The sequence below is a fragment of the Rissa tridactyla genome, chromosome 1 (assembly GCF_028500815.1).
Source record: "Rissa tridactyla isolate bRisTri1 chromosome 1, bRisTri1.patW.cur.20221130, whole genome shotgun sequence".
Taxonomy (NCBI): Eukaryota; Metazoa; Chordata; class Aves; order Charadriiformes; family Laridae; genus Rissa; species Rissa tridactyla.
In genome coordinates, this window is record NC_071466.1 from 172,062,629 (window position 1) to 172,085,935 (window position 23,307).

The following is a 23,307-nucleotide window of genomic DNA, read 5'->3' on the forward strand; positions in this document are numbered from 1 at the left end:
GCGGCCGCCCGGTGGCGCGCGTTGGCGGCGGCGTCAGCCGTTGGCGGTGTAGCTGCCCGGGGCCGGCGGCCTTTCCTCAGGGTGTTTTCTGCTCTCCGGGGTGCCACACGCCCGGGCCTGGGGCATGGCTGCCTGTCCCCCGGGCCTGGGGATCGCTCGGTGCCTGATGGTGCCTCCGTCGGGACCGCTGCAGCCGGCGGATGCCCAGGCCCCCTGCCCGGCCCGCAGGCTGTGAGCCCGCGCTGGGCTGAGCCCGGCTGGGGGCAGGTGTCCACCAAAAGCCGCCCTGTGGCTGCATTCCTCGCTGGGCAGGGGAGGGAGAATCCGAGGAAAGGCTCGTGGGTGAGGATAAGGACGGGGAAAGATCACGCACCCGTTGCTGTCATGGGCAAGATGGGTTCCACTCAGGGAGATCAGTTCATTACCAATCAATGAGAAATAAAAACTCAGTCTTACAAGACCTCCTTGCTCCCTTCATCCTGGGCTCAACTTCACGCATTTACCTCCTGCCCCCGAGCAGCAAAGGGGATAGGGAATGTGAGTTGTGGTCAGTTTATTGCACGTTGTCAGTGCTGCTCCTTCCTCCTCACGCTCTTCCCCTGCTCCAGTGTGGGGTCTGTCCCATGGGAGACAGTCCTCTATGAACTTCTCTGTCTGGAGCAGGGTGTCATGGAGCCATCTGGCATTGGCTCTGTGGGACATGGGGGAAGCTTCTAGCAGCTTCTCACAGAAGCCACCCCTGTACGTCGCCCACTACCAAAACCTTGCCACGCAAACCCAATACAGAATGAATTCTTCCTGACCATACCATCTTCTGTGCCTTATTTAGGTACAGCTTTACTTATTTCCCCTGTGTGCCCTACACAGTTGTAGGGCTTACAGAACTGTGGGAGCCTTTCCATGTCAGTTCTCTGTTCACAGCTCTCACCAGTACTCCCTACCTTAGTCCAGTGAGCAGTTCCATTCTGTCCTTAGCCGAAGCCATTCCTGTAGAAATCACTTTATTCCAGTGACAAAGGGCCAGTGCTCAGCCATGCAGTATTTTCCTTTGCAGTTACTCTTCGGACCATCCCCTCATACTTGAGTTACAAACAAGCTGACAGGCTCCTAGAGGGACTAGAAGACTTCCAGTCGTTTCAATGTCTTTCTACTTCTTCCCCAGCTCGGGTGTAACCACCACTGAGCCAACCTTGTACCCCGTGTGCCCATGGCGTCACTGGCACCTGCTTCTCACCTACATGTGTGTCACCCTTCCCACTGGCAAACCAATGGCGTACAGTCCAGGTGTGCTCTGGTGATTAGTCCGTCCAGTCCAGGCATGGTGGGTTTTGTTGTTTTTTTCTTTTTTGTTTTTTTTTTTCCCCCCCAATAAACCACCAGTCTCATGCACTTCTGGTGGTGCTACGAACCACCGACACCTGCTGCTCATGGACACATCTGTCAGCCTTCCCACTTTTCCCCCCCAAGACATATTTTCCTCAGAGGCAGGCTAGGACCTGAGTGAGAACAGAGGTGTTAATTAGGGACACAAGCGTATGCTCTTCTTTCTGCTTTAGCTGTGGCAGTGGACGTCATGGAAGCAAGAAAAAGCAGTGAACCCCAACAATGTGAGCAGTTACAGCTAACAGTGTACTGACAGGGAGCAGCAAGTTTCTCCATCCACAGACTGAGACACAGTAAGGAACACACTGGGCACAAGGATCTTGGTTCAAGAAACAGTCAAAGAATAAGGTTTGTCTTTGTGGTACCAAAGGTTTGTTTCCAAGACCACAGTTCCTGCAGACACAAGTTGTGTATTATTTACGGCGCACCAAATGGGTTTGTTCCATTTTATGGTAAAGAAACACCAGAATAGGAGACCGCTTAGAAACGGTCTGATTTTCCGTACTTTACTCTGAACCAATGGAGATAAAGGAGGATGTTCAAATGGGACAGGTCCCATAGCACCATCATGCTGATGTCACAAGCTGGAGGAGTGGTTGGCAACCATGGAACTATGGAAATGGAACATTCTATACCGGCTATCAACTGCCTTCATTGGTTCAGCAAGCCTGGTGGAGGTACCATCTCCTTCGTTCAAGGGTATTTCACTGTCAGCTGGGGTTTTGTTTCAAAAAAGAAGCAGAGGTAAAGTTCTGAAGGTCCAGTTTTTGAAAGAAAACTACCGTGTTCAGGATAAGATTACAATTTGCCCGAATGTTGACAGCTTTAACGTTTTCGTACTTGTTCTGCCGGTATTAATAGGGTGGAGAAGAAGTATGAGAGGTGAAGATGGCCTCAGCTGGGAATGACCGTGATTGCCATTTTTATTCCCCCCATGCACAGGTAAATGATGTAGATTGTAGAGTGGTTTGTATCCTTGATTTTCTTGATATATCTGTGTTGAAAGGGCGGTCTGTTATGTAAAGTTAAAAGGTGCTATGTCACTCTCTCTGCGTCACGGCTGCATCTGTAGATGAAAATACCTGATTTTTGGATGTGTGAGCTAATGATCATCTAAACTATGGACAATTTCTCCTGTGAACTGGGTTCCGATACTCAAGGAACACCTACGTTGGAAATCACCCCTAAAGATCACTCATCACTTTCTTATTGAATCAGCCTTAGATTCATTCGGAATAAATAGGCTATGTTTATAATTTCTGCTTATAGCAACTACCTGAGTTTTTGCAAAGACAGTTGTTTTAAATTAAGTCCTTCAAAATGGGTTTGTCCTTCAAAGAAGTGTTTACATTACACCTGGTGCAAATCCAGGGGTGGGTGTAAGGCTCTTTGTTATTGCATCTGTTCCAACATTGGGGATTCAGGCATTAGTTCCTGGGAGAGGGGTTTTGGCTCCAGACCCCAGCGTGTCTCAAGGGATGGCCCAGCTGTACTGACTACAGTCCAAAAGTGGTGTTGTTTTGAGATGCTGTTACCTGGCTGTTAATGTCTGGAACGGGCTGCAACTTACCCTCAAATATTGAAATATTTTCAGGTGTGACTTCATCTGCCTTTAAAATATTACACAGAAACTCATTAAGAAATAACTGGCAACCTGGCATTTACAGCTTTCAGCCGGGATGTAGTTCATATGCAGGATATAAACTTGAGTTTATATGTTCATGGTAATGGTTATTGAGCACTTCCCTCTTTTGAATTAAGATTTTTTCTTATGCTTGCGGTATATACCTCAGTTTATAAAGATAAGTGAATTGCATTATCAGAGACGATGCCAAAATCTGTAAACTTTCATAAGGCAGAGATAAAAAAAAAATAATTTAAGTATGACTAACAGAATTGACTCCCCTTGTGAATGTGCAGACTTTTTAGCTGGCAACATACTGAGCAGTAGAGGGAGAGCAGTAGTGTGACTATATGTATGAGTAAAGCAGCAATAATTAAACTAATAATTTAGCAAATCCACATAGGTATTATTTTTTCCCCATTAGGCTTCTGTTGCTCATCTCTAAAAACAGCTTGGAGATGGTCTAAGGAGTGTAATGACAGTCATCTCAGACCATCAATTCCCTAATTTTTAGTTTTTCAGTTTTTGTTGGGAATCTTTCTGGGTTTTGTTTCTTACTCTTTATTCTCCTATAGACGCATGTCCTTTATGAGTAAGAGAGTACTAGTGTAAGATTTGCAGTCGTACAGCAGACTTCATTTGAGATTGACCTGATTGTCCCATTGTGCAGGAAAGGAAACTCAGCCACAGGTCAATGAAGTGACTACTACATTTTTTTTCTTGCCAGCATCTCATGAAAAGCCTGCAGTACACTAAGTAGACTGCTTTACTCCTGTTCTTATCTGGGAGCAGGTTTACATCATGGAAGCTCCCTTGACCTAACTCAAGACAGCTTTAGAGGTATCTGGAGCTAAAGAGAACTTTAAAGAGAACTTTCAATGTTCTAAAATATCAGAAGGTGGTCCCACAAAACCTTAGTCATATGTTCACAGCAGTACACCATGTACTAAAACATTTATTCATTTTTATTGTTCGATTTACAATATCAGAAAATATCTGTGTTCTTCTGCAGCAGCAGTACAGCAACATCTCCTGTTTCTGGGAAACACAGCCCTCAGGCTGTGTAAGGATCACTTGTGCTTTCCATCATAGCAAACCTCGTACTATAAATGGACATTTTTTGCCACCAAGTAACAGTGAGTAAAAATACTTTATCAACAATTTGTACATTAGCGTAAGTAAACACACGAAAATGTCCTTCCGGTGCTTACTTCCAGTGCTTTTGTGATCTCTTTTAAGGTCAAGAAATGTAGCATGGGAAATCAACCAGGCATGATCTGCTATCCCAACAAGTTGGAGGCAAAGAAAGGAATTGTGTTGGCGTTTGAATAGGGTTGCCATGTGAACTTTCTTAGCTGTCATGTTACGAATTTTCATAACTATCAGTGACATAAAGTCACAAATGGCTATGCCGGTTGCTAAGATCCATAGAGTAAAAATGTTGCTTGAGTTGGGTATTTACAAGATTAAATCTCTCTAGGAGTGCAAATGGTTAGTAGGCAGGAAAGTTGAAGAGAAATGAAAAGTAGTGTGTGTATGGTGCGGGGAGGAGGTTGGTAGGGCCACTAGCAGCAATATCTGTTGATAGAGCACCACATGTTACATGGATGAGACCCCCCCTTGTATAGATAACATCAGATTACAGTGCTGTGTGTGCAGGTGTATTTCCAGTTCACTGTTTTGAATAACTTTTGGAGGCCTGAACACTGGATGCAGGCTACTGAAGGAGAGAATAGTGTGTAAGGCAGTACAATATCTGAAAGTCAGATATTTATGGGAAAAAACACTGTTACAGGTAGGGTTTTTTCCTCAGTCCTTTCTAAGAGGAGCTCTTGCCTACCAGGAGTCCTGGTTGACAGCTGGTAAGAGTCTGGGGCAGGGAACCAAGACAGATGTCAGAAATCTGGTGGAAGGCAGGAACGAGAGCAAGTCAGCATGAGTCATCACAGATGCAAGAAAGTGGACTAAAATATAGCTGTTCATGTGCTGGGGACAGGTGTCATAAGAGAAGTCCAGAAAGATCTCTAGTCAGAAGGAAACACCTTTTCCATGTGCTCCACAATAACATTGTAAATATTAAAACTGCAATTAGTCATTTTAACACTTAGAAATCTTGTGAAACTAATTTAAGTCTAATTTAGCTTACACTACCCAGAGCTAATAACACCCTATTCTGGACAGTGAAAAATGCTCTATAAAGTGAAAGTGTTGTATCTTACTTTCTCTTGCATGAGGTACAACAAATCTGATCTGCAGGAGTGTTCTTAAAATGGTTTCAGTATGATACACATGCTGCTTATAGGCAAGCAAGAGATGCACAAGAATAAAAAGAACCGGAATGGAAGAAAATACCCATGCTTCATCTTATGTCTTTAAAGCTGGAAAACACCTAACTTCAATATTTTTAATATAATGCACAGAATCCTGATTTTATCTGTAGTTGCAAATAGGTCAGGTAGAACAATACAAATAGACTCACCATTCTTCATCATTTTTATTTTCAATCCACTGCGTTTCCTGGCCCTCAGAAAATGCTATTCCAGTACTGAAATATTTTTGCTGCAAATCTCATGGGTAGATATAAATTTCTAATGAAAAGAATCTCTTTTCTGATTCTCTTCTAATTAAGTGTAAATTATTTTCGCGAACTTCATATTCTTTCTCAAAATCTACATTTTTACTTAGTAAAAAGAGTTGTCATTCTGACAATTGATACGAAAAAAGTCTACAAGCTAAAAAAGTGTAATCTTGTTCTTAGCAATGCTAAATTCTTCATAACTGCTGCCATAAGGAGTGATACAGGCCTGCCTATTATTCAGCATCTTTAATATATTTTCACAGGCGGGGTCCTAGTCTCATTTACTCACTTCAGCCCAGGTATTACTAATCATGTTTCCCTATTTTGTAAATATCTAGTTTTTCATACTTTCTGTAGTTGGAAGATGCTCTTTTGCCAACATCCGCAGAAGATTTTTCCTAAAAGGAACGATCTGCCTATTTAATGATTCCTTCAGTATGATAGTGATTTCAAAACTATACCTGCTGGTCTGAACCTGAATTTGATATTCTATCTCCCTCCTAATAAAATAATGTTCTTTTCTGCAGATGCCCCTTTGCAACAGAATGTCCAAGAAGGGATTCTACATCCGGCCCATCGTCAAGAGTCACTCAGAAGTCAAGAGTATACTTCAAGACAAATTCACCCTCCACTGATTATAAGCCTCAACAATAAAGAGGATGAAGAGGACAGTGAAGAGGAAGAGAACTGTAAACAGTTTTTTCTTTCTTTTGCAAAGAAGTAGAATGTGTTTTTTTCAACTCTTGCAGTGTACTTGACAACTGATTTATTATAATAACCATTCCATTTTTAGAAAAGAGTTGCTGACAAGTTTTTGAAATACTTTCCAGCTAATCCCCAAAATATTAGAACTGGTAGTCACCTGATGTGAGTGAGGCAATATAGATTTCTAACTCCTGTGAAACGTATATTTCAATAGTGGTATAATTCACATACCTCTTTTTCATTAAACAGAGCTTAAATGTGGTACACGTTCAGATGGCCATCAAATACTCTTCAAAATTTCACAAAATCCAGGGACAAAATTACAAGTTTAGGAGGTACTTCTTTTCTGGGAAACAAACTTTCGCACAGGGCTGTACACACTTATCACTGAAAGTGGAGTCACAGGTTTGTAAAAGATAGTTGTGTGACTTCAACTTAAATAATTTGTTCCACTAATATCCTAAACTCTGTGGGCAGCCTCATTTTATAAAAGCAGTTATCCTTAAACCTAGCAAAGAGAATCCATACAAAACTCCTCACTAGTTTAACTGAATTTTTTTATATATATATATACACACATATATATATAACGTTTAATTTTTTAAATGTAGTTAAACTGTTGACTGTATCTCTCTTAGAGATGACAGACTCAGAGGGAAGGAATGAATTGAACCTTCTCAGAGAGTGAACGTGAGAGAACGACCTACTCTCATGCGTGCACTCTGCAAATTACTGTGCTGGTTCTCATGCAGCCCCGAGCTGCTTTTGGCTTTCCCTCTGCCCTTCGGCTTGGCTGGCAGGGAGTCCTGTTAGTGCTTCCTAACTCGGCTTCAGTCTGACTAAGCCACATGAATTTAAACTGCTCTCTCTCTCAATAAACAATACAAAAATTAGGGCTTTGGTAACCTTAATAGCCTTAACTGAGACAGATAAGGAGCACTCGCTTCACCAGCTCTGCCAGCAGACATTACAGCACAGTTACTTTGGGCAGAGGCTTTAGCTTCTTAATATGTATTATACCTGCAATTCCATTGTACTTGGAAATACCTAATATGAAGGAATTCGTATTTCTGTCGAGAAGCAGAGCTTGCAGTCATGAAAAAAACCCCGTAACCAAAATGAAATTCATTATGGTATTTGATTATTAAAAATTGTTGAAGATCTTTGTACAGATGCCCAGTGATCTTTTAAAAATATTTCCCACAGATGTTCCTAATTGGGTGCCTAGGACTGCTGAAGATATTGAAGAGGAAAAAGCAATAAAGGAAATATGGTTTAAATCTGGTAAATATGAAAATAGTCACTCTTTCCTAAGTAGCAGTGTTGCCAATATAATAAACTTTGGTGTTTTTTTACCTCTTGGGATATGTTTAGGAGAGTATTACAGGATCCAGTACCCTCACGAACACCAATCAACAAAAACTGTGTCTTCACCTCAGGAAAATGTGCTGTTACCCTTGGAAGCCACCGAGCAAAACTTGCAGAAAGGCAAGTACTTTTCATCTTCTTGGACAATGTTTATCACTTTTTAAATTGCTGTTACAGGGAGAAACTACTATATAGTTTTCCCCTCCTCCCTGCTTTTTTATTTAGTGACAATTAAAGATAGCATATGACAAAGAGCATAAAAATACTTCATTCATTTTTCCCCATATATATATATAAAAAAGTATATATAAATATATGGTGTCACACACGTGGTGACTACCTGTATTGATTGTAGATGGGAAAGGTAGAAATGGGCTATTAACCTAATGTATACTTTCTTGAGATACACAACACAGGTGGTTCATTTAGTTTTTCTTCATGATCAAGATTTATGTAGTCTAATTTCAACCATCCTAAGGTTATGAATGTAGTTTAAATTTCTCATCGAGGCTCTCTGTTGTAAATAGAGACAGGCACTCTTATGGGGCTATCCTGTGATAATTCCAAAGACGGGTGAGATGGATCATTTTCCCAGAGGTGCTCTGCGCCCTTCAGTGTCTACATGACGAAATGTAGTGATAAATCAATGTTTTCTGTAATTAAATTTAGATTAAATAAATACCCCCTATAAGTGTCTTTTAAAAGATAGTAAGAAGTGAGTGCCATTTGGTTTTGAATGTTGGGCTTTATCCAACATAATTAAAGTCAAAAGAATACAAATGAATATTTACCTCCCTTATTATGTTTCTCCTTCATTCTTGACCAAGTGGCATGACTGAAAAAATCTGTATTAGTTTTTTTTACTGAATACGTAATAATATAATTCCATTTTAGGATAGAGTTATGCTCTTAATATAAAAAGACACCTGAGTAATCAGTATATAAAAAATTGATGGACAGAAATATGACCTGCTACGTTTAATAAAAACATATTTCAGGGATAAAATCTTCGTAACACTATTCTATGTAAAACAGATTTGAGTAGGAGGATTGTTATGCTAATAAAAAAATGGGAATGGAAAAATTGTCTCCTTGTCATGCTTTTTTGACTGACTGCTTTTGACAGCCTAAATTGTTCAATAGAATTGGGCAAAATTATTTTCTTGTGATTTCTACATTTAAATTGTTTGTTATTAAAATAGCTTTGATAAGCTATTTCTGGCAAGTATTTAGATATATTTAGACAACAGATGAGGGAATAAGTAACAAATATATGAATAAATATCTTTTAATGTATGTATTTATTTATCATTAGATACATTGAGAGGAAAGGATAGAGATATTTCCCCAAAGCATTTCTTCAGTTGAGGCCTATGAGGTTTTAGGTACTATGATGACATGCATCTTGAAAATACAATAAATTCAACCATATAGAATTCTGAAATTGTAGCTGAAATTAAAAAAACAGTGTATCTTTTTTTTGCTATAGACAAATACACTTCAGGATCTTATAATGCACCAACTTGGAGGAAAAGAAATCCACATGCAAAAACATTCTCGAAGTTTAAAACAACCACTCAGGTGACTGTTTGATAGAAATTTTTACAATTCAGTCTTTTTAGTAAAAGTGGCATGTCCCTCCCCACCTAGAAAATGCAAAATTGCTCTTAAACCTTCCCCAACCAAAACCCACAAGATTCTGAGCAATGCTGAGTAGTCTGAAAGAGCAGTTTGATTTTGATTGTTTGCAAACATGTAATTTTGCCTAATGAGTGATTTCTAAATGTTTACAGTATTATACATACGACCGCAAAATAGGTACCCGCCTTTAAAGTGAGGAGCTACAAGCAGTGGGTTTTGGTCTGTAGCACTGGACAAAGCACAGTAGAGACGACAGGAGTGTGATCTATTTGTCTCTCTGATTGATTGTTTGCTCGTGAGGCATCTGCAAGAGCTGAACGATGATCATCCGCGGTCCAAAGTCATAAAAGGACTCAGGCTACAAAACATTCACAAGATACCCTCAGGACGATTAATACATTTTACAGCTGTCTCGAAAGCAGAAATTAGAACCTCTGTCTTGTGTCTCGTATTGAAAGTCTACTTCTGAAAATGTTTCTGAAAAAGCGTATAGTTTTACTCTAATAAATTATGCACCAAGTGTTCTGTATATCTATTTTGACAGCAGAGCCAAGAAGACACGGACGTGAATAGAAAAGGAGAACAATATGTAGAAAGGAGAAAGAGATGAAGCGAGCGTGCCAATTTACAAGAAAGATCTAAATTGAAGTAAGGAAATTGTCAACTGTAGAATAAAAGATGATAAAATTGAAAATTCCAAAAATAAGATGTAGGAAGCACACTATAAACATTTAGAATTTGACCAAAATGGAAATTTGTGTTTAAAAAATAGTTGGTATATTCACAAAAGTACAATAAATATACCTAATTAAAAAAAAAAAAGATATATTATACTTTATATACACTATTTCCATTGCTTGTTGCTGTAATTAGTTAAAATAAATTCCACTCAGCTTTGACTACATTGAATTGACAATCCTAAAAGTGTGCCTTTTTTGAACTCATCCTTGTACTTCAGAAGAGAAACCTCTGCACCTCACATCAACAAAACGTCTTCCTCTCTCCAGTTCCTACCCCTGACTCCATAACCAGCGGCGGCCTCTGCACAGAGGGGTGAATGATCCCCAGCAGCGTTTGCCTCTGCAGGCGCGGGATGTTCTGTGCTGCGGCTGAGGGAACGGGGGTTGTTTAGGCTTGAGAAAATGAGGCTGAGGGGAGACGTTACCACTCTCTACCACTACCCAGCAAGTCTCACACGTGGGGACAGCAGGATGGTTTTACACAAGCTCCCAGTACAGTCATGTTGGAATAGCCTCATTCTGCCTTTGTGCCGCAGATATTTCCCCTTCTTAAAGATGTTATCACAGAAGTGCTACCACCATTTCTGATGAGCTCAGCCTTGGCCAGTAGTGGGTCCGCCTTGGAGCCGGCTGGCATTGGCTCTATTGGACATGGGGGAAGCTTCCAGCAGCTTCTCACAGCAGCCACCCCTATAGTCCCCCACTGCCAAAACCTTGCCACACAAACCCAATACAGATTGAATTATTCCTGACCGTACCTTCTTCTGTGCCTCATTAAGGCACAGCTCTGGCCAGTACTCCCCGCCGTGGTCCCAATGAGCAGTTTCATTCTGTCCTTAGCTGAAGCCATTCCTGTAGAAATCACTTTATTCCAGTGACAAAGGGCCAGTGCTCAGCCATGCAGTATTTTCCTTTGCAGTTACTCTTCGGACCATCCCCTCATACTTGAGTTACAAACAAGCTGACAGGCTCCTAGAGGGACTAGAAGACTTCCAGTCGTTTCAATGTCTTTCTACTTCTTCCCCAGCTTGGGTGTAACCACCACTGAGCCAACCTTGTACCCCGTGTGCCCATGGCGTCACTGGCACCTGCTTCTCACCTACACGTGTGTCACCCTTCCCACTGGCAGACCAATGGCTTACAGTCCAGGTGTGCTCTGGTGATTAGTCCGTCCAGTCCAGGCATGGTGGGTTTTGTTGTTTTTTTCTTTTTTGTTTTTTTTTTTCCCCCCCAATAAACCACCAGTCTCATGCACTTCTGGTGGTGCTACGAACCACCGACACCTGCTTCTCATGGACACATCTGTCAGCCTTCCCACTTTTCCCCCCCAAGATATATTTTCCTCAGAGGCAGGCTAGGACCTGAGTGAGAACAGAGGTGTTAATTAGGGACACAAGCGTATGCTCTTCTTTCTGCTTTAGCTGTGGCAGTGGACGTCATGGAAGCAAGAAAAAGCAGTGAACCCCAACAATGTGAGCAGTTACAGCTAACTGTGTACTGACAGGGAGCAGCAAGCTTCTCCATCCAAAGAACGAGACACAGTAAGGAACACACTGGGCACAAGGATCTTGGTTCAAGAAACAATCAAAGAATAAGGTTTGTCTTTGTGGTACCAAAGGTTTGTTTCCAAGACCACAGTTCCTGCAGACACAAGTTGTGTATTATTTACGGCGCACCAAATGGGTTTGTTCCATTTTATGGTAAAGAAACACCAGAATAGGAGACCGCTTAGAAACGGTCTGATTTTCCGTACTTTACTCTGAACCAATGGAGATAAAGGAGGATGTTCAAATGGGACAGGTCCCATAGCACCATCATGCTGATGTCACGGGCTGGAGGAGTGGTTGGCAACCATGCAACTGAGGAAATTCGTTACTGCTATCAACTGCCTTCATTGGTTCAGCAAGCCTGGTGAAGGTACCATCTCCTTCGTTCAAGGGTATTTCACTGTCAGCTGGGGTTTTGTTTCAAAAAAGAAGCAGAGGTAAAGTCTGAAGGTCCAGTTTTTGAAAGAAAACTACTCTGATCAGGATAAGATTATGATTCCCTTGAATGTTGATTGCTTTAACATTTTCATGCATGTTTTGCCGGTATTAAGAGAGTGGAGGAGAAGCACAAGAGGTGAAGATGGCCTCAGCTGGGAATGGCCGCAATTTCCATTTTTATTCCCCCCATGCACAGGTAAATGATGTAGATTGTAGAGTGGTTTGTATCCTTGATTTTCTCGATATATCTGTGTTGAAAGGGAGGTCTGTTATGTAAAGTTAGAAGGTGCTATGTCACTCTGGCTCACGGCTGCATCTGTAGATCGAAATACCTGATTTTTGGATGTGTGAGCTAATGATCATCTAAACTATGGACAATTTCTCCTGTGAACTGGGTTCCGATACTCAAGGAACACCTACGTTGGAAATCGCCCCTAAAGATCGCTCATCACTTTCTTATTGAATCAGCCTTAGATTCATTCGGAATAAACAGGCTATGTTTATAATTTCTGCTTATAGCAACTACCTGAATTTCTGCAAAATCAGTTGTTTCAAATTAAGTCCTTCAAAATGGGTTTGTCCTTCAAAGAAGTGTTTATATTACACCTGGTGCAAATCCAGGGGTGGGTGTAAGGCTCTTTGTTATTGCATCTGTTCCAGCATTGGGGATTCAGGCATTAGTTCCTGGGAGAGGGGTTTTGGCTCCAGACCCCAGCTTGTCTCAAGGGATGGCCCAGCTGTACTGACTACAGTCCAAAAGTGGTGTTGTTTTGAGATGCTGTTACCTGGCTGTTAATGTCTGGAACGGGCTGCAACTTACCCTCAAATATTGAAATATTTTCAAGTGTGACTTCATCTCCCTTTAAAATATTACACAGAAACTCATTAAGAAATAACTGGCAACCTGGCATTTACAGCTTTCAGCCGGGATGTAGTCACATCTAGGATATAAACCTGCATTGATATTTGTCACCATAATAGTGCTCTACATGGACTACTGTATCATCTGCCCCATTAATTAAAATGGAAAAGTTCTAAAAGAGGACATTCACATTTAAGACAACCCCTAGGGTACGGGAATCTCCTGTGACTTAGCCACAAAGTCATTTTCCTCATCAGAGTTCCAGGTGCACACTCTGTCACTGTGAAAAACCTCTTGGCAGCGACACTTTGTGCTCATAATGGAGATGGGGGACATGTTCACATCTGTTTTGCAGATTTACAGATATGGAAATAAAGGTAGTAAGGAGCGAGTGCCTTCAAACACATTTTTGAGTCTAAAACAAAAGTGACTTTCTTCTGCCAAGCTGATGTTTCCAAAGGGAATTTGAACAAAAGTGTTTTTTTTCCTCATTTTGAAATCCACACCTGAGAAGCCTGCACAAGGATTACAAGTTCTCAAATTTTTAGTTTTTCAGTTTTTGTTGGGAATCTGTCTGGGTTTTGTTTCTTACTCTTTATTCTCCTATAGACGCATGTCCTTTATGAGTAAGAGAGTACTAGTGTAAGATTTGCAGTCGTACAGCAGACTTCATTTGAGATTGACCTGATTGTCCCATTGTGCAGGAAAGGAAACTCAGCCACAGGTCAATGAAGTGACTACTACATTTTTTTTCTTGCCAGCATCTCATGAAAAGCCTGCAGTACACTAAGTAGACTGCTTTACTCCTGTTCTTATCTGGGAGCAGGTTTACATCATGGAAGCTCCCTTGACCTAACTCAAGACAGCTTTAGAGGTATCTGGAGCTGAAGAGAACTTTAAAGAGAACTTTCAATGTTCTAAAATATCAGAAGGTGGTCCCACAAAACCTTAGTCATATGTTCACAGCAGTACACCATGTACTAAAACATTTACTCCGTTTTTATTGTTCTATTTACAATATCAGAAAATATCTGTGTTCTTCTGCAGCAGAAGTACAGCAACATCTCCTGTTTCTGGGAAACACAGCCCTCAGGCTGTGTAAGGATCACTTGTGCCTTCCATCATAGCAAACCTCGTACTATAAATGGACTTTTTTTGCCACCAAGTAACAATGAGTAAAAATACTTTATCAACAATTTGTACATTAGAGTACAAGTAAATACAGAAAAATGTCCTTCCAGTGCTTACTTCTGAGGAGCCAAGAAATTCACCTAATACAGTAACAGGCAAAGATACTTTGAGAGAACAACTAGCTTATTTATTTTTATTTACTAAACTGCTAGATGATTTAGCACTACCTAATTAATTTCTGTTCTTAGTGTCAAATATAGACATCGCATATTTAGAATGGACTCTCCACATGCCACATTTTTTATGTCTTGTCTTCCAGCCTCCATTCTCCTGCAATATGCCAAGTTTGAGTAATAGCGCAACATTATTGTTTAGGTTTGGTTTTTTTACTTTTAGGAATTCACACTTCAGACCCCAAAGTAAAACCAGGTTACCAACAGAGGGGTCAAAGTGAGGACGATGAAATTGGTTCTTCTATTCCTTATGTGACAGAAACTGGAGGAAAGACTTATTTCCATTCTTCAGAACCTCACAGATCAGCATATGTAGTCTACCGTACTGTCACCCAAGAACCAAAGTTCAGTGGATCTACAGGTGGGTTCCTGCTTGTGAGGGAGACTGCAAGAGAGACTTATTTCCATTCTTCAGAACCTCACAGATCAGCATATGTAGTCTACCGTGCTGTCACCATCACCCAAGAACCAAAGTTCAATAGATCTACAGGTGGGTTCCTGCTTTTACAGCATTCCTGAAATACCTCAAATATGCCATTCTGTGTCGTACTGCTTTCAGTTTTGTCCCTGCAGGTGAATGTTAAGTCATTTATGCCTAAACATGGGCAAGAGTAAATTTGATCCAGCCTAATTTTCAGGAGTAGATTGCAGCAGTATCCATGCACAGAAATGTAAAGCTTTATAAAGCTTTACAAGTAATCAGACAGGATGTTCATGAACATTCTTCCTGCCATTCATGCAGGAAGCATATTTTCAGTTATCTTTTTTCCATCTTTGAAAGACTCTGCTGTCCACTTCACAGCACACACTATGTTATAAATTTGACAAGCGGCCTACAAGTGGGATTCTGAGTCTTATATCTCTCTTTCTGGCAGTCTGTTTCGGATTTCTCTTTATTATTAACTTGCTAATGTGGCTATACACAATCTAGTCTATCACTTGGGTTTTATTTGCCTTTCTACTTTCTGTTTCCATGGTTTCTCTGGATCATTGTATTTTTTCATCTGCCAGTTCATCAAGAAATGAAAGGGTAATAATTTAAATAATCCTCATTTAAGAAAGTGATTTCATTTTGCCAGTTTCAGTCATCTCTTAAACTGGGCTGAAACTCCATCTTCAGGTGACTCCGTGTCTTAATTTCCAATAAAAGGAACCTCCTTTAGACAGAGTAACTTCTGCTTTCAGATGAATAAAGTTAAGTGAAAGGAATCCCAACATCACTGCTTCGTCTTGGGGATGAACAGTGGTGGGTTTTGTCTTGTTTCTTTGAACGTTTGCTTTGATTTAATGTGGACAGCTTGGTACAGAGATTACAGAGAGAACATTCTTACTGTGAAGACTACATCTTATCAAATTTCCAGGTTAAAAAAGGATACAGCATTTCAAAAAATAGGTCATCAGCATTTTTGTCACCACTTTCTCTACATTTTCTTTTCAGCAGTACCTGAGCCATACGGTCGGAAAAGCTCCAAACCAAAGAATCAGCTAGACACAAATAGAAGATTTTGGACCCAAATGGAAGACTATGGTAATACTTACATGTTGTGTATAGACTGAAAAGTTTAGGATTATTATGGAATTAATAATTTGAAGTAATGGAATTAAGATGGAATTAACAGAAAACCAGAGTATTAACAACCATGATTTTTAACCAAATTTTACAGGAAACAGTCATTAGTCGGCATATTCTGATGCAAAATCAGCTGTGTAACACAAAAACATGACATCGCCTTGCATCTAGTGCTTTCAAAAGCAGAGATAAGAATGGAGATTGGAATAAAATTTGTGTAATTTAAAAAAAAATTATGCCTTTGGTAAGATTTTCAACACAGGAACATTCACTTTGCTCAAGTCAACGATGCCCATGAAAGAATCCCCTCATTTGAAACATCCTGTGAGCCTGATGGAAACGCTGCGAGATCAGAAATGATCTTTAAAGTACTAGAGAGAAAGTCCGTATTTCATATTAGCTTGTATTTCAGAAACGATGTATGATTCACCTGACGCATTAAATGATACTTCAGCTAATGTAATATTTAATTCACATCTCAGTCTTTCCTGAAAGTGTAGCTGAAATTAAGAAACAATTTTTTATAGACAAATATACTTCTGGATCTTATAATGCACCAACTTGGAGGAAAAGAAATCCACATGCAAAAACATTCTCGAAGTTTAAAACAACCACTCAGGTGACTGTTTGATAGAAATTTTTACAATTCAGTCTTTTTAGTAAAAGTGGCATGTCCCTCCCCACCTAGAAAATGCAAAATTGCTCTTAAACCTTCCCCAACCAAAACCCACAAGATTCTGAGCAATGCTGAGTAGTCTGAAAGAGCAGTTTGATTTTGATTGTTTGCAAACATGTAATTTTGCCTAATGAGTGATTTCTAAATGTTTACAGTATTATACATACGACCGCAAAATAGGTACCCGCCTTTAAAGTGAGGAGCTACAAGCAGTGGGTTTTGGTCTGTAGCACTGGACAAAGCACAGTAGAGACGACAGGAGTGTGATCTATTTGTCTCTCTGATTGATTGTTTGCTCGTGAGGCATCTGCAAGAGCTGAACGATGATCATCCGCGGTCCAAAGTCATAAAAGGACTCAGGCTACAAAACATTCACAAGATACCCTCAGGACGATTAATACATTTTACAGCTGTCTCAAAAGCAGAAATTAGAACCTCTGTCTTGTGTCTCGTATTGAAAGTCTACTTCTGAAAATGTTTCTGAAAAAGCGTATAGTTTTACTCTAATAAATTATGCACCAAGTGTTCTGTATATCTATTTTGACAGCAGAGCCAAGAAGACACGGACGTGAATAGAAAAGGAGAACAATATGTAGAAAGGAGAAAGAGATGAAGCGAGCGTGCCAATTTACAAGAAAGATCTAAATTGAAGTAAGGAAATTGTCAACTGTAGAATAAAAGATGATAAAATTGAAAATTCCAAAAATAAGATGTAGGAAGCACACTATAAACATTTAGAATTTGACCAAAATGGAAATTTGTGTTTAAAAAATAGTTGGTATATTCACAAAAGTACAATAAATATACCTAATTAAAAAAAAAAAAGATATATTATACTTTATATACACTATTTCCATTGCTTGTTGCTGTAATTAGTTAAAATAAATTCCACTCAGCTTTGACTACATTGAATTGACAATCCTAAAAGTGTGCCTTTTTTGAACTCATCCTTGTACTTCAGAAGAGAAACCTCTGCACCTCACATCAACAAAACGTCTTCCTCTCTCCAGTTCCTACCCCTGACTCCATAACCAGCGGCGGCCTCTGCACAGAGGGGTGAATGATCCCCAGCAGCGTTTGCCTCTGCAGGCGCGGGATGTTCTGTGCTGCGGCTGAGGGAACGGGGGTTGTTTAGGCTTGAGAAAATGAGGCTGAGGGGAGACGTTACCACTCTCTACCACTACCCAGCAAGTCTCACACGTGGGGACAGCAGGATGGTTTTACACAAGCTCCCAGTACAGTCATGTTGGAATAGCCTCATTCTGCCTTTGTGCCGCAGATATTTCCCCTTCTTAAAGATGTTATCACAGAAGTGCTACCACCATTTCTGATGAGCTCAGCCTTGGCCAGTAGTGGGTCCGCCTTGGAGCCGGCTGGCATTGGCTCTATTGGACGTGGGGGAAGCTTCCAGCAGCTTCTCACAGCAGCCACCCCTATAGTCCCCCACTGCCAAAACCTTGCCACACAAACCCAATACAGATTGAATTATTCCTGACCGTACCTTCTTCTGTGCCTCATTAAGGCACAGCTCTGGCCAGTACTCCCCGCCGTGGTCCCAATGAGCAGTTTCATTCTGTCCTTAGCTGAAGCCATTCCTGTAGAAATCACTTTATTCCAGTGACAAAGGGCCAGTGCTCAGCCATGCAGTATTTTCCTTTGCAGTTACTCTTCGGACCATCCCCTCATACTTGAGTTACAAACAAGCTGACAGGCTCCTAGAGGGACTAGAAGACTTCCAGTCGTTTCAATGTCTTTCTACTTCTTCCCCAGCTTGGGTGTAACCACCACTGAGCCAACCTTGTACCCCGTGTGCCCATGGCGTCACTGGCACCTGCTTCTCACCTACACGTGTGTCACCCTTCCCACTGGCAGACCAATGGCGTACAGTCCAGGTGTTCTCTGGTGATTAGTCCGTCCAGTCCAGGCATGGTGGGTTTTGTTGTTTTTTTCTTTTTTGTTTTTTTTTTCCCCCCCAATAAACCACCAGTCTCATGCACTTCTGGTGGTGCTACGAACCACCGACACCTGCTTCTCATGGACACATCTGTCAGCCTTCCCACTTTTCCCCCCCAAGATATATTTTCCTCAGAGGCAGGCTAGGACCTGAGTGAGAACAGAGGTGTTAATTAGGGACACAAGCGTATGCTCTTCTTTCTGCTTTAGCTGTGGCAGTGGACGTCATGGAAGCAAGAAAAAGCAGTGAACCCCAACAATGTGAGCAGTTACAGCTAACTGTGTACTGACAGGGAGCAGCAAGTTTCTCCATCCAAAGAACGAGACACAGTAAGGAACACACTGGGCACAAGGATCTTGGTTCAAGAAACAATCAAAGAATAAGGTTTGTCTTTGTGGTACCAAAGGTTTGTTTCCAAGACCACAGTTCCTGCAGACACAAGTTGTGTATTATTTACATTCACAAGATACCCTCAGGACGATTAATACATTTTACAGCTGTCTTGAAAGGAGAAATTAGAACCTCTGTCTTGTGTCGCTCAGATGAATGGCCAAACCTTTAGTCTGTAGTTTGTACTTCACTGGGACATTTCCTTCTTGCATTTCTGTGTCCCTCAGGGACCTAACAGCAACTGCAGTTGCCCAGTTTGAAAAGTGAACTAGCAGTGGGTCCTCTTAGTTCTTGCAAGGTGAGCCTTCAAGATTGCTATGAAAATGCTACCCTGAAAGGCAAGAGAGTTAAGTTTGAATCCTGGCCTTTCTTGGGTGAATCCTTACAATTACAACCCCTACAAAGTTTCCGTACAATTTCAGCTAAAGGCAAGATACAACAAACCAAAGTCTTCTCACTTCCTCCCAACCTCCACACTTCTTTTAATCTTTCTCAAGGAAATTAAGACACCTTTTATTATAAAAATTCTACTTTGCACAGAAGATTTACTAATAAGACATATTCACAACAGCTGTAATCCAATAAATCATACAATAAAAATTAAAACTATGTAAAACAAGATTCTAGTCAGCATGAGAAATCTGCATATGGATTTTCCTTATTACCTTTATAGGTAGTTACATAACAGCAGGTTCTGTCCACCTTTTCAGTAGGAATTGCATTGTATACATCTGCCTCTAATGCCTTCCCAGTTATAGTTTCAGTTGCCAAAACTTTAAATGGCTGAAAAGAAGACAAGCATTTTAAACCCTTGTCATGGCTATGTTACTGCCTTATTCCCAGATGGATTCTTGCTCCTTACAGCTGGACTCTGTAAGTCCAGTATGACACATTATATTGCTGATTTCTAAAACTATCTAAATAAACCATTGTTTCTTCAAGACATGACAGTTTGGAAAGTGCTCTGAGACAAAAGAACAAAGGCAATCTATTTGCAAACTCTCTCCTTTTCCATTCTTGATCAGTGTTTAGAGATGACATTGCCTTCCACTTTGCATAATGCGTATCAACTGGAAGGGGTCCAGTTCAAAGTGTCAAAATTTTAAGACGTGCCTTCCTGTATTACAATGTCAATAGAAATTATTCATGACTAGCTGCTCTGAGTTTGCAGTTTAGAGCTGAAAGCCAATGGCACCATGTAAGTGCAATACACAGACCAGGGGAATGCAAGGTGGCAAAAGCACCCTGCTGTTAAATACCCAGTATCAGTGCTCTCAACTAAACAATTTTCTGCTTAAAAAAAGCAAGGAAATAAGTGGTCTTATGGTCTGAAACAAATATCCAGTCACAACTCGTCGAAATTTCTAAGGGGACAATTGTTACAACTGAGAGCTGAGCAATTAAGCTAATAACGTTCTGGCACTCATTTTAGCTCTTCCATCCAGAAGTCACCAACGGGAGAAAGTCCCCCAGATGGACTCAAGTTCATCATGAAGCTGACAGGCGGCAAGAGGTGCTGCTACTGAAATCAGGAGACACAAGTTGGAGGCCTACAGCTAGACAGTGGAATGCCATCCTAACCTGTCCTGACACTGCCTTTTACATTGGGCTACATTACTTTCACCTGGGTAAGTATTCCACATCTTACAGCCACAAATGAATTCTTCTATCATATGCCTGACTGCCCTTTCATCAAAAAAATAAAAAATAAAAAAAAAAAAGAAGAGACAGGCTTATTTTTTTCCCCACAAGGCTCACAGGCCAGGACGGTTTTACACAAGCTCTCACTGCGGGCATGTTGGAGTGGCATCATTCCTTGCCATGGATGTTCCCTACACTTAGAAAAAGCAAACATAACACCTAGATGCACTTGCCAAGTAAAGAGCCGTACAGAGCTAAAACGGCACCCAAACTACCTTCCTTTCACCCATTTTGGGAGAATGCAACCTCTCCCCCTCTGCATTTCGCTCAAGGTCTGTCTGCAGCGAAACCTCTCGCCACTAGAGTGTTCCCTCCCCGCAGCGGCGATGACACGGTCGATTACGATGATGCCTCTCCCCACTCTCCGACCCCCCGTGCGGCGCCGCTACCCGCGGACCAGCGGCTCCCTCTGGACCCAGCCCCACCTGGGCCTAGCCCCGGCCCCGGCCGCCCACCTGGCGCTCCCGCTTGGCTCCTCCTTCACCTCGGTCACGAACAAACACGGCACCTTCCGCTGCACCGCGCACCGACGGCTCACGGCCCCGGCCGCGGCGCCCGCCGCCGGCCCAGCCACCAGCACGACCTGCGCCTGCGCCGCCCCCGGGCCGCCGCTGCCTGCCCGTCGGGAGCTCCGCGACGCCCCTGTGCGCCGACGAGGAGGGCTGCGGTCGCCTCTGTGCAGCAGCCCTTAGCGAGGGGGCGGCTCCGCCGCACAGCCCAGCGGCTGGCCTGCGGCAGCTCCGCTTTCAACAGCGGCGGCTCCCCCCGTCGCAGCGCCGCCCGTCCCAGCTGTGCTCGGCGCCGGGCTGAGGCGGCCGCCCGGTGGCGCGCGTTGGCGGCGGGCGTCAGCCGTTGGCGGTGCCGTTGCCCGGGGCCGGTGGCCTTTCCTCAGGGTGTTTTCTGCTCTCCGGGGTGCCACACGCCCGGGCCTGGGGCATGGCTGCCTGTCCCCCGGGCCTAGGGATCGCTCGGTGCCTGATGGTGCCTCCGTCGGGACCGCTGCAGCCGGCGGATGCCCAGGCCCCCTGCCCGGCCCGCAGGCTGTGAGCCCGCGCTGGGCTGAGCCCGGCTGGGGGCAGGTGTCCACCAAAAGCCGCCCTGTGGCTGCATTCCTCGCTGGGCAGGGGAGGGAGAATCCGAGGAAAGGCTCGTGGGTGAGGATAAGGACGGGGAAAGATCACGCACCCGTTGCTGTCACGGGCAAGATGGACTCCACTCGGGGAGATCAATTTATTACCAATCAAATCTAAGTAGGGCAATGAGAAATAAAACTCAGCCTTACAAAACTTTCTCACATTTGTGTCTGGCTACTGTTGCCCAGGAGTTTTTTCCCCTTTCATAAAAACATCATAGAGGTGCGAACCACAGTCATTGATGGGCTCAGCCTTGGCCAGCAGTGGGTCTGTCATGGACCCGGCTGGCATTGGCTCTATGGGACATGGGGAAAGCTTCCAACAGCTTCTCACAGAAACCAGCACAGTAGCCCCCCACTACCAACACCTTGCCACACAAACACAATACAGAATGAATTCTTCCTGACTGTACCTTCTGTGTCTCATTCAGGCACAGCTACACAGCTACAAAGAGCCCCTGTTTGGATAGCTCTTGGCAGTGTTAACGCTTCTTTCTTATGGCTGCCCCTGCCCGCCGACTGTTCGTTATTCATGGCCCTCATCTGCTTTCCTGAATTTTCCTTCCCCTGTGTGTCCCAGGCAGTTGTAGGGCTTACAAAACAGTGGGAGCCTTCCCACATCAGTTCTCTGTTCACAGCTCTCACCAACACTCCCTGCCTTGATCCAGTGAGCAGTTTCATTCTGTCCTTAGCTGAAGCCATTCCTGTAGAAATCACTTTATTCCAGTGACAAAGGGCCAGTGCTCAGCCATGCAGTATTTTCCTTTGCAGTTACTCTTCGGACCATCCCCTCATACTTGAGTTACAAACAAGTTGACAGGCTCCTAGAGGGACTAGAAGACTTCCAGTCGTTTCAACGTCTTTCTACTTCTTCCCCAGCTCGGGTGTAACCACCACTGAGCCAGCCTTGTACCCCGTGTGCCCATGGCGTCACTGGCACCTGCTTCTCACCTACACGTGTGTCACCCTTCCCACTGGCAGACCAATGGCGTACAGTCCAGGTGTGCTCTGGTGATTAGTCCGTCCAGTCCAGGCATGGTGGGTTTTGTTTTTTTTTTTTTTTTTTTTTTTTTTTTTTTTTTTTTCCCCCCCCAATAAACCACCAGTCTCATGCACTTCTGGTGGTGCTACGAACCACCGACACCTGCTTCTCATGGACACATCTGTCAGCCTTCCCACTTTTCCCCCCCAAGATATATTTTCCTCAGAGGCAGGCTAGGACCTGAGTGAGAACAGAGGTGTTAATTAGGGACACAAGCGTATGCTCTTCTTTCTGCTTTAGCTGTGGCAGTGGACGTCATGGAAGCAAGAAAAAGCAGTGAACCCCAACAATGTGAGCAGTTACAGCTAACAGTGTACTGACAGGGAGCAGCAAGTTTCTCCATCCACAGACTGAGACACAGTAAGGAACACACTGGGCACAAGGATCTTGGTTCAAGAAACAATCAAAGAATAAGGTTTGTCTTTGTGGTACCAAAGGTTTGTTTCCAAGACCACAGTTCCTGCAGACACAAGTTGTATATTATTTACGGCGCACCAAATAGGTTTGTTCCATTTTACGTTACCAGGATGGGAGACCGCTTAGAAATGGTCTGATTTTCTGTAATTTACTCTGAAGCAATGAAGATAAAGGA

General features: G+C 42.6%; 1 protein-coding gene and 1 long non-coding RNA gene across 2 annotated transcripts; one reads left to right on the forward strand and one right to left on the reverse strand.

The window, feature by feature from the left end:
* The first annotated feature begins 2,197 nt into the window (after positions 1-2,197).
* LOC128908872 (uncharacterized protein C12orf50 homolog) lies at positions 2,198-17,109 on the forward strand. Its single transcript, XM_054199860.1, has 9 exons — positions 2,198-2,325; positions 4,020-4,143; positions 6,113-6,274; positions 7,497-7,574; positions 7,665-7,778; positions 14,414-14,740; positions 15,689-15,778; positions 16,348-16,439; positions 17,044-17,109. Exons 1-9 carry the CDS (start codon positions 2,272-2,274, stop codon positions 17,107-17,109), a joined length of 1,107 nt encoding a protein of 368 aa, XP_054055835.1. The 5' UTR covers positions 2,198-2,271.
* A 1,802-nt stretch (positions 17,110-18,911) lies between these two features.
* On the reverse strand, positions 18,912-21,129 carry LOC128902059 (uncharacterized). The gene is made up of 3 exons (XR_008463606.1): positions 20,997-21,129; positions 19,506-19,623; positions 18,912-19,171 (listed from the first exon to the last, which is right to left on the reverse strand). It is a non-coding gene; the product is annotated as an uncharacterized LOC128902059 (long non-coding RNA).
* Between the last annotated feature and the right edge of the window lie 2,178 nt (positions 21,130-23,307).